Below are 11631 nucleotides of genomic sequence, written 5' to 3'. Positions count from 1 at the left end.
TCATCTTTGTCCAGGCTTGTTCCATGAGTTTGTCATTACTTCAGTCAGATTCGAGTTATTTCTGTGACTGTTGTGGGTTTTTCTTTCATTGGCCAAAGGGTAAGGGTTAGGGTTATCTGTCTTATGTCTAGTTAACTTTGAGATTGCAGAGTCACTGGTTTAATTGGTCCTAAAGATCATACAAACCTGCATCACAGACAGAAGCATTAATACAACAAGCTGTTGGAAATGTAAGAAACACTTTCTTCTTTGTGACAAAAATAACATATTGAAAGAACTCATGGCTGTCTCCAACTATTTTACCATTAATTAGATACAGAAAAATCATGTGATTTAGTACCTTGCAGAAAATAGTTTATTTAAAGTTTATACAGGTCATTTTACAAATACAAATAGATTATTCACAGTTTTAATTAATTCTACAGTTTTTCCAGCCAGTTAAGTCGTTTATGGACTTTTCCCCTCTTTTCAATTACCAACATTCATAATTACTCAATTTAAATGCGATGTTCTAAAGGTAACTCCAATTACTCTAGAACATCATAAACCATAAAGTATAAGTCTGTGTGCAAATATGTAATGGAAAGATTATCAATAAAACATTACTGTCAAATGGAGAGCATGGCTTGTGCGACATCATCTTTAATCAAGATGCATTTATCCATGCAGACAAAATAAATACACATTTAGGTAAAACAGTCATTAAAACCACTCTCCAGTGGCTTTTTAAAAACCTACATCCACTTTCTCATTTATTATTGCCAAACAAAACGTATTAAACTCTTGATAAAGGAAAACGATTTCTCTAATGCTGGTTAGCTTCCCAATGTTGATGCGGAATGGTGAAAAGTTAACTAGCTGTGTCGACCAAGTAAGGACACGGCATCGGATACAACAAATCTTAGCAACCTATGTGTGGTTTGATAAAAACATGCAAGCATGAATTTGTCGTGAAGACTTAAAGAAATAAACCCTCACAGAAAAAGCAGCCGTAGGTTGGTAAGGAACTTAATAGCAGTTGTTTAGAAGTCTTCGCTGGTTACTGTAATGGCATTTCGGTTTGCAAAGGTGAGATCCTCACTTTCATCCTCCTGTTTGGCAAAAATACACAAATTTCAGATCTCAAGAGTCATAATTACAAATGAATTCACATTTACAAACTTCTGTTTGTAGAACAGTACAAAGGTGGCGCCCCATGATTACTTACAATCTCTCTCACTTTGTAGTCTTTTTCTGAGCCACGATAAGAGACCACATGGATCAGAGTGTAGACCCTGCACATAGAAAGGCTCAAAACATTTAGAAAATGCACAAAAAACTAGAATAAAGTAGATAATTTTAAGAAGGGATGCACAATATATCAGCATCAATCTTGGTAAGAAATTTAAAAAAAATATCTGTATCGGTCCAATAAGTAAAACTGGGCCGATATTAACAACAGATATTTTTTTCATATAGTTTCAGTTTGTGTTTCAGAGGGTGAGGGGGTGATGATGTGTAATTGAATAACCACATGACAGTGATGGTAGCCATCTCAGAAGCAAAAATATGTGTAGTGTGTGTAAATCATAATTAGTGAAGGAGTAAGTAACTGCAGGTTTCAAAACGACCTTGAATCCATTATAGCAGCAAAGCAGTCACTGGTAGAGACGAGATTTCCAAATATCAGGAAATAAGACTGCACACTTTCTTCACCAGCTGACTTCTACATCCTCTAACAGGTGCATCTGAGCCCCCCCATAAGTGTGTGACTTATGGTAGACGGACTGACAGAGTCCGACCTGGAGGCTTCCCAGTTCCTCCCAAAACCTCTGGCGGAGGAAGCTCCAGACCTACCAGGCAATGTGGCTTGGTGGACCTCCAGGTTCAGGTCCCCTTGAATAGCCCACTAGTCCATCTCCTCAAAGAGGTGCGCATCCCGCTGCACTGCCCTCTCCCAAGGTAAAGGTGTGGCCTCAGTGGTGGTGGCTGGACCTTTTCAATGTCCTGTACACGGACTGGGACAGGGCTATCTGGATAAGCCTATCTCCTTCTGTTTGGCCAGTCCTTCAAGGCCAAGTTGGAGTCACAGAAGCAGAAGTCCATCATCCCCAGCCGTGAGGCGAGGCCCAAGGCACCTCTCAACACTCTCAAAATCATGGCTACCCCATCTCCATCAAGGAGAATGGAGTCACTGGAAGTGACGGCAGGCGCTTCGTCAGGCTGGGCCTAGCCATTGCCCCCTCACCAGGTGGCTTGGAGATGAGGTCCTCCTGCTGGTGTACAGAGATGCTCTGCCACCTATCAGGAGGAACCTCAGTCTTCCTGATCTCAGGACCAGGTTAATTTGGGCCTTGGACTCTTTCAGAATTTCAAGCCCCAGTTTTCAGCTATTTAAGCGGCCATGTTCATTTTCTGTTCCAATTTAAAGTGCCAAAGAATTCACTTTTATTTTTCTAGCACATTTCTCAGGTGAAAAACACAAAGTGCCTCACAACAATGTGATACAATTACAAAACTAGAAATAGAAAAAAACAGATAAAATTTTCTGAAGAAGTTTTAAAAGGGGCCTGCCTGCTGGCACAAGATATAGACCACTTTACTCATATTTTTATTTCATATGCAACTGTCTCTAGTAGTAAGTCACACTCAGGAGAATAAAAGCTCTGGTGCGCATTTTCCTGCTCTTTTTTCCTGAAATTTGCACATCTCTCGTCTGATTGGCTAACAGCAAATGAACTTTTCTTTGCAACTTTGTATTATTTTTATTAATCTAAGTAAAGGTGCAGAATGTAAGAATATCGTGAGAATTCTACAGTGAGAGAATCCCAAAAGAGTCTAATGTTTCAGTAATTTTGGAAGGAAGGTTATACTGAAACATATTTCATGTTGCGGCACTACAATTGTAATTTAACGATGGCCGGCAAAAAGCTCCAGAGTTGTTTAAAGTGGCTGCAGTAACCACGTTTTACCACAGGATGTCATTTTCCTTCATTTCTACATAATGCATCTTTAAATAATGTAAACAATTTAAATCAGCTGTTATGATCAGTTACTCAGTGCTTGAGGACCCTTGCTACTTTTATTTTTCCTGGAATCTTTTGTAGATTATTACTATTTACTCCTACTTGAGTAGAAACATTACAATAATGCTCTTAGAGTTTTGGTCCACCCTCAGACCTGTTTCACTCCCACAGGTGCAGTCCTCTAGGTTTGAACCGCTCTTAGTCTGAGCCCTAAGCTGAGACCATGTTGCCATTGGAGACAGGGGCTGATGTCCCTGACAACACAGCTTCCAAGATCATGGAGCTCCTCAAACCCTTCCACCACGATAAGGTGGCAATTCTGCGAAAGGTGGTGAATTCTGTGCGGCTGTCTGGATGAGGGTGGGCAGGGTCTCGAAAAACTCTTCTGACGTAGCAGGATGACCGCTTGAACCTGCTATCAGTTAGTGAGCTCATCATCCGTTCAATTCAGTTTATTTATATAGTGCCGCATCACAACAAGAGTCGTCTCAAGGCTCTTCACAAAGTAAAAATTGCAATACAGTTCAGATCATTAAGCAAATCGGTAAAATGTTTCCTACATAAGGAACCCAGCAGGTTGCATCGAGTCACTGACTAGTTATATAAATAAATTGAACTGAATTGAATTGAGAGAGAGAGAAAGGGATGTTTTCATATTGAATTTCATAAATATGTATATACATCAAGAAAAAAGAGATGTGTTTGCAAAAGGCTTAGTCCATTGTTGAAAAATGCTATTCATTCAATCTGCGCCTAATAAGTTGTCAACCCAAACAGCCCCAATGATACAGTCATTTTGCAATGGGGAGGGCCTCAACCATATATATATGGCTGGAGAGAGAGAGAGAGAGAGAGAGAGAGAGAGAGAGAGAGAGAGAGAGAGAGGGATATATATATATATATATATATATAGATAGATAGATGATAGATAGATAGATAGATGATAGATAGATAGATAGATAGATAGATAGATAGATAGAGACAGTATCTGCAATTATCTTTTATTGGTCACACAACAGCGGTATTATTGGATATCAGTACTGGTCGATCTCTAATTTTGAGTATTCCTTTCTCATGTTGGAGATGGGGGAGTATTTAAACCTAGATAAGTTACATTTCTCTGCCTTTGAGTGAAATTTACAGTCTCTGCAACTTAATCAATCCTTGAGGTTTGAAACACATGTCGGCTGATTTGTGTGAGTCCAGAATGGACTTGTAGGGGTGTGAGTAAAGTATCTGTTTTACCTGTGATACAGCATGGCCAGAAACTGAACAAGTAGAAGAACAGCAAAGGACAACAGGAACATCAAACTGAGAGGCTCCACCTGTCACAACAACGAGAGAAGAGCAACATGGCGTTTCCTTATTTTAGCTGGTCTGGCTCATCTAAATTCAGTCCATTGTGTATTTCACAATGTCGTTGTGAGCCTGTGTGTGTGTGTGTATTTGTTAGCGGCTCCGCCTTCTTGGTCTGCTAGGCAACAGCATCTGTTGCATTTTTCAAACAGGAAGTGGGAGTTGAGTAAGAACCTGGTAGGGGTGACTTGCTCTTTAAATGTTTTGGATACATACTTAAAAAAAATAAAATAAATAAAGGAGCAATGCAATATATCACCACAGGCTAAACTCTCCCAGAGTTACCACAAGGACCAATTTGGTGTGTCACCCCAAAAACTTCTTTGACTCTGTCTGGCCACCCCTATCAAAATTTTCTGGAGGCGCCCCTGTGTGGGATACGAACAAACTCTACAGGTGAAATCCCAATCCTGCTTCTGCACCATCTGCATCCAGTGCAGTGTTTCTCTACCTTCAGGTATTCTCCAGTATGATTCCCATCAGGAGAAAATTTGGGGATCTTGATGCTGATGATATCATTTCCAATGGCCTGCAGGAAGAAGGTGGCTACCACCCACAGCACGTTGATGATGAAGTACAGGAAGACAGCCTGGAAAATAGGACAGTTTCAAGATTCATATGTTTTAGCATTAGGCACGAGGCTGTAACATTAGGACCCTATGATAGCCACTCAGATGACAATTAGACCTAAAGGGTTTTTATGTTAACAGTAGTTTGTGACACTTTAAATGTATGGGATTCCCACACTGGTCTGAATGGGAATGGAAATATTTTAAGTAAAAACCAAACTAAAAACCAGTTTAGTGTTACCATGTCATGGATGACTGGATTTTAAACAATTATTAACAACATTTAGGTCCATTTTGTGACTAAAATATTGACTTAATGTAAAAAAATGACATATTTCCTTTTTAAATGTTGGCAAACATCTTTTAAATAAACAATGCAGTATGAGTCAGATGTACTAAATTAGTTTTATATTGTGATAAATACCACAGACATGCATCCACGAGGATCTGCTGCTTTAAGAAAATCAGTCTTGCAGCAGAGCTTTTCTCTAAAAGTAGTTTTTATCTCTCAATGGTGTCAGTTTGGATTTGTATGAATGTTTCCTTAACACGTTTTAGTCCACATAAACATTTTTTTCTGACAACAGTAATTAAAAAAATCTATTTTACTAAACCTAACCCTCCCACCCCCCATTAAAACTACATAAAAAGGATCACAACAACAAAGCCCAAACTGTTTATTCCATCTTAAATATCCTCCAGCCATACCCATGAGGTGCAAATGACTAACCCATCGAGATCTCTAGTAAATAGACAGAGGAGCAAAACAAGCACCCCTCTTGTGGAAGGCTGCAGTATAACTATTAAGCCCCGCCTCCACCATTAATTGAGAAAAGCACTTTACTTGCCACTGAGAGTTCATATATACATTTTCCTGTCATTTATCAGCACAGTGATTGTGTTTAGAGGTCTTGGCAGGACATTCAAGCCTCACATTCCTAGTGTGCAGTTTCTGCCTCCAAAAACACAACATTTTGAAAAAAGGAAGTATGCTGAGACGTCTAGTCTAATTATTATATAAGGTCATGGAATTATCTGTGCAACACACCAATGGGCCATTCCCATCTGTACCGGGTCGGCCCGGGCCGGGTAGCGTAGAGCCCCATTCCCACCTGTACCGGGTCGGCCCGGGCCGGGTAGCGTAGGTTGTTTACATATCTGGGTGGCCTGGAATTTTCCCGGGCCAACCAAGGCTCATTCTCGGCCCTCTTCCCGAGGGGTACTGCTTCAGGCCGACCAGGGCCAACACACCCACTGCTGACAAGAAATTCACACCTTCCATTAGAGCAAGCCTCTGATTGGTGGGTAGAGTCAGCCCATTCACACCTTCCATTAGAGCAAGCCTCTGATTGGTGGGTAGAATCAGCCCACATGGGCTTAAGACAAGGATGTGTGGAAACAACCGGGCCAGACTGGGGCCGACTGGGGCTACCCGGCCCGGGCCGACCCGGTACAGATGGGAATGGGGCTTAGGTTGTTTACATATCTGGGTGGCCTGGTATTTTTCCGGGCCAACCAAGGCTCATTCTCAGCCCTCTTCTCGAGGGGGTCTGCTTCAGGCCGACCAGGGCCAACACGCCCACCGCTGACAGCAAAATCACACCTTCCATTAGTGCAAGCCTCTGATTGGTGGGTAGAATCAGTCCACATGGGCTTAAGACAAGGATGTGTGGAATCAACCGGGCCAGGCTGGGGCCGACTGGGGCTACCCGGCCCGGGCCGACCCGGTACAGATGGGAATGGCCCACAAGATGTTGCTACATGATTGAAGATCATGCTATCATGACACAGATGACTTGATGGAGTCATACCCTATTCACGAGGCCATCATGGCCAGCCCTGCTTTAAGATGACTGAGTCACAGCAATGTACCACCAGATGGACATTCTTCCATCATACTACCAGTGTTGCCAACTCCCCCTGATAGAAAGTGGCTGACGTTGTCCCAGAAAGTCACCAAGATGTTGCCAGATGACGTCAAATGCTAATTTGCATATTCATGATGTCATCACGCCAGATTGGCTTTCATTTTCCCCATAGCATGTAAAAGATAGATTTTAAAAACATGTTGGTCTTTTTAGGACTAAAAGGGAGGAAAATAAAAAACTATTTAATGTGTTCATGTTATTAATTAATATGATTAAATGGCCCAAATTGCTTTCATATGTAAAATAAATTCCAACAGTATAAATACAGTTACATTAAGACAGATATGGTGTGGTGATCCAAACAGTTCTGTTGTAGGATATACCTCAGACCTGCTTTCCTCATTCTCACAGACATTTTCCTAAAAAGCTGGGTTTTTTTTACACCTCATAGTTTCTCTCCATCGTGATAATAACGGCGCACCGAGCAAAAGGGAGCGGGTGTCTCATGGTATAACCATCCCCGTGTCACTGAAGGAAATTCAGATGAGCCACAGAGCTGCATGTGTAAACGGGATGGTAGTTGAAACTCCCGTTGACTTTATTTGCCAAATGCAGGAAAAACCAAAGTGTCTGACGGCTGCAGAACCAGAGATGGCAGGTTGATGCCTGCGCCGTCTCTAGTAGAAGCGTGAGCCTGCAGCAGCAGTAGACGTAAGTCGGCGGTCTCCAGCTCTACAGCTGTACCTTTTGTCTTCGCCCAGCCGAAAACGGTTTATGATTGGTCAGTTCTCGTGCACATGTGCAGATTATCGCTCTCTTTCCTTACTCCTGGAAGAACGGTTCAGAGTGCAAATGGTTTCTTTGTTGCTAATCTGTAGGGAATATCTAAGAAATATCTAAGAAAGTTCTACAGAAAGTAGCAAAGCGTCCTGAGAAATGTCGCTAGATTTATCGCTAGGCGCTTTTTGGAAAAAAAGTCGTTGAGGGGGGTCAAAAAGTCGTTAGGAACAGCGACAAAGTCGCTGAGTTGGCAACACTGCATAATACCTTGGTCCTTGGTATCAAACAGGTAGCCCATTGCATCGTTAAAACATGCCTGAAGATCTCAACAAAACCACGTTCAGACTGATTTTTGCGCGTTGTAACAGAATCGTCATCATGTGAGATCCTGTTTTCTTGCTCTAATCGATTAATCAGAATTTCAACATTTAAACAATAATCACGTGGAAAAACAAATGTACTAAAATAAATGATTTAAGCCCTACACGTTTGCTGTAACAGAAGATGCAGATTGTGTTCACCTTGTTGCGCAGTGACTTCAGTTCTTTGCTGACTCTTTCCTTGTGTTCCGGTGAGTCTTTGATTGGGGTCAAGTATCGCTCAATCAGCTTTTCCCAGAAGTCCTTCTCACCCTAAACACACACATATTCACACACACACACACACACACACACACACACACACACACACACACACACACACACACACACACACACACACACACACACACACACACACACACACACACACACACACACACACACACACACACACACACACACACACACACACACACACACACACACACATTTTGAAGGATTAGTTTAAAAATGATAAATGCAAATGTTTGGTTTTCTTAGTGTTTGCCCGGCAGAAATCCCTCCACTCCACAACTGGAAGACAGTGACCATCATTACTGTCTTGTGTTTCCAAAAGATAACACGCAAAAAACACAAAACCACATACACATAATTTCATTCCATGTATTAAATCAAACCAACATGTGTTCTGTAGAAGTAAACCAGCATAACATTTGGACAAAATGAGTATTTACCTCATCCAGTCTTTCAATTTGTGGTGCAGTGAGGGTTTTCTCAATGGCACTTTTTACTCTCTTCTCTAATTGCATCATTCGATCGTTTTTAAGGATTTGCCGAGCCTAAAGTACAAAAAAGTTATTTACACCTTGTATTTTTTACTTTCTGATAATCCAAAAACCTACGTCGTTCATTCAGCAGTATTTCAAAAGATAGAAACCACAAATCAGCTGAATAAACTGATCTGAAATAATTCATGAAAGAAAGATTTTTTTAAACTAAATTCAATCTAATCACCTGCTTTGTCAGTGCATGTTGTAGCTCCTCAATTTTAGGCTGATCCAAAACATCCTCAGGTCCTACTGAAGCCAGCTCTGTCGTCAAAGTGTCTGTCAACATCAGGACCAACTCCTCACACACATCATCATAATCTTTGTTGCGGAGTGTGTATCTGGGCCAGGTGCAAAAAACAAACAAACAACCAAATGGTTTAGAGACATGTGTTGCAACCGCCATCAAAATATCTGCAGATGCCATTTCAAAGTCTTACAAGTCAAAACGTAGACATTTACCGAATTTGTGCTTGTAGATTTCTCTTCATGTTTGCACAAGTCAGCTTCTTCAAAAACTCATGTCTCACAGGCTCCACCCAGTCTGTAAAAGGTACACTATTGTAGTATACCACATGTACTTCAGCATTCAGGATATAAAAAATGAATCCAAGCTTTTCTCACCGTTGACAGGGATTTCTTCTACTTCCTCTAAATCATCAATCATGAAGTTAAGCTCCTCTTCATCTTCATCAGATGAGTCTGGAATGCTCTTTTTCTCAATACTGTTGCTACTGTTCACAATCACAAGTACGCTTATCAGCTTTTGGTTAAATTATTGGTGATTAAACTTTCTGTGCAGGTAGTTTTTATCTAACAAAATGAACATAATCATACCGATCACTGGTTCCAGCATCACTTCCTTTTGACCCCTTGTCTTTGTGTTTGTCAGCTGGACAATGTTTAAGTTCCACGGCTTTTTCTGGGGAGGCTTCCGCTTTGGTTTGAGGCTCAGGTTTTGCGCTAGATTGAGGGGTTTTCTCAGTGTTTGTGGAAATTAGAGGAAGTGCTTGCTGACCAACCACACCGGTGATCTGTTGGAGCATAAGATTTTCTGTTTCCTGAGTTATCTGCAAAACAGAAGAATACATTATAACCATCTACTCAGTGAAAGGGTTGGTTGTAGGTTTCTGTTTACGTCACTTGTATTTTCATGTCCCAGCAGCAAAGTTTACAGTCTCTTTTACACAGAAGATTGTGGTGCTTTTTCTGTTCTGCTTCTCCCCTAATAGAGAGAAGAAAGGGCAGTCAGAAGAGAGAAACAACAGAATAAATGAAAATATGTTAAGTGTTAAGAAGATTGGTGATTGACTGATTAGGTTGATGCTTGTTTGTAAGCTCAGATACTCTTGCTGTCATAATTAACAGAAGATTGATAATTTGGTGGACTATTTTCAATCAAAAGTCCAAAAATATTACTGTGCCTTGATTTATTTTTCAATCAAACACCAAGCAGCACAATCAATCTTTTACTGGATGTGAAGATCAAACAATCTACATTTTAGTCATTGGTAAAAACTGAAATGAGTCCCACAATCATACAATTCATGCCCCTGAAATTTATTCACACTGTTCAAAAAGTAGCAACTGTGACCCCAGAATCAAGCCTGGAAATATCCACTGGCTTTTCAAACTGATTGATTGAAATTTCAGATTTTTATTTTTAATGTCATAATCAAATAATTAAAAGTTGATTCAATACGGAAAAGTATGTGTTTGCCTAAGCTCCTTTCCATTACTTGTTCGATTCTCTTGTGCCCCAAGACACATTGTTCATGTTAACCAGTGAGTAGATGGTGAGAAGGAGGTATCCACTGGGGATACAGATGAAATACATCAGACCATATATAATCAAACCTGGAGGAGACAGTAGTGCAAAATCATGTAAGAAAAACTTTAATCAAAGTATTTGACACAACCAAAAAGTAACATACTTTAAATTGACATATTATAATGTAATAAAACATAACACCAAGTTTTTTTAAGTAAATTAAGATCAATGAAATGTGAAATATTTAAGTAACATACTGTAACATTACAAAGTAACACAATATTGTAAAGTTATATAAAGTAACACAACATAAGATAACAAAAAGTAATTTGAAGAAGTAATGTAAGAAAATGTAAAGTAATGTGTGATTGTGAGGTAAAATATCCAAAGATATTTTAATGTAATAACAAATCCTGTTGTTACACGACATGAACTGCATGACATTACTTAATATAAAGTAACATAACATAACATAATGTTTTATTTTTGTAAAAAAAAAAGAATCAAAAGTAATGTCAATTAGGAATACGTTATTTTAAATAACTTATCGTCACATAAAATAATGTATCATGAAGTAATGTAACAACGTGATATGAAGTAAAGTAATGTAATGTAAAGAAATGAAATATGATGTAAAGTAGTGTTATGTCAATTACGGCACTGTAGTAACTAATTGCTAAGTAATGTGAAGGAACAAAATATAACCAAAGTGCCGTAAATTATTACATCATGTAACATGTTGTAATGTAACAAAATGTATAAAAAAAACATCAATAGCAATTTTAAAAGCCAGTAAAATTTTTAATAAAAGGCCTTCTATCTCTTCTATTCTAATCTATTTGGAAAGAAATTCTAATAAAAAATTGAAGACAAAGACGAAAGACAAAAAAAAAAATCCAGAATGTTTGACACCGTTTGACACTAGTGTGTAAAAGCTGTTTAAACATTTTCACTTGTGGGTGGAAAACCCTCAATCCATGCCAATGTTATGATAGAAACATACTCATTTCCTCTGGGTGTAGTACAGCTGTCACCAAGTACATGATTGCCATGGAAACCAGAAAAACTCCAGTTGGGGTCAAGAATGTCCCTTGCACCACCATGTCACCTAAAATGAGAAAAAATATTGTGAAAA

General features: G+C 39.6%; 1 protein-coding gene across 2 annotated transcripts in view; it reads right to left on the bottom strand.

Annotated features, from left to right (window-relative positions):
- Nucleotides 1-339: 339 nt before the first annotated feature.
- chs1 (chitin synthase 1) overlaps nucleotides 340-11631 on the bottom strand; it is a 38028-nt gene continuing 26736 nt past the window's right edge. For both annotated transcript variants that reach the window (XM_070554937.1, XM_070554938.1), the window contains exons 23-35: nucleotides 11500-11604; nucleotides 10465-10582; nucleotides 9869-9950; nucleotides 9563-9795; nucleotides 9350-9459; nucleotides 9188-9269; nucleotides 8913-9066; nucleotides 8633-8737; nucleotides 8100-8210; nucleotides 4813-4950; nucleotides 4251-4330; nucleotides 1208-1274; nucleotides 340-1091 (exon numbers count right to left, since the gene is read on the bottom strand). In XM_070554937.1, coding sequence (XP_070411038.1) covers nucleotides 1023-1091; nucleotides 1208-1274; nucleotides 4251-4330; nucleotides 4813-4950; nucleotides 8100-8210; nucleotides 8633-8737; nucleotides 8913-9066; nucleotides 9188-9269; nucleotides 9350-9459; nucleotides 9563-9795; nucleotides 9869-9950; nucleotides 10465-10582; nucleotides 11500-11604 — 1454 coding nt within the window. In that variant the 3' untranslated portion in view covers nucleotides 340-1022. The remainder of the gene's footprint in view (nucleotides 1092-1207; nucleotides 1275-4250; nucleotides 4331-4812; nucleotides 4951-8099; nucleotides 8211-8632; nucleotides 8738-8912; nucleotides 9067-9187; nucleotides 9270-9349; nucleotides 9460-9562; nucleotides 9796-9868; nucleotides 9951-10464; nucleotides 10583-11499; nucleotides 11605-11631) is intronic.

This window comes from Nothobranchius furzeri, chromosome 9 (genome assembly GCF_043380555.1).
Source record: "Nothobranchius furzeri strain GRZ-AD chromosome 9, NfurGRZ-RIMD1, whole genome shotgun sequence".
NCBI lineage: Eukaryota > Metazoa > Chordata > Actinopteri > Cyprinodontiformes > Nothobranchiidae > Nothobranchius > Nothobranchius furzeri.
The sequence above is the reverse complement of the archived record's forward strand: the minus strand, read 5'-3'. Positions and strand labels throughout refer to the sequence as shown.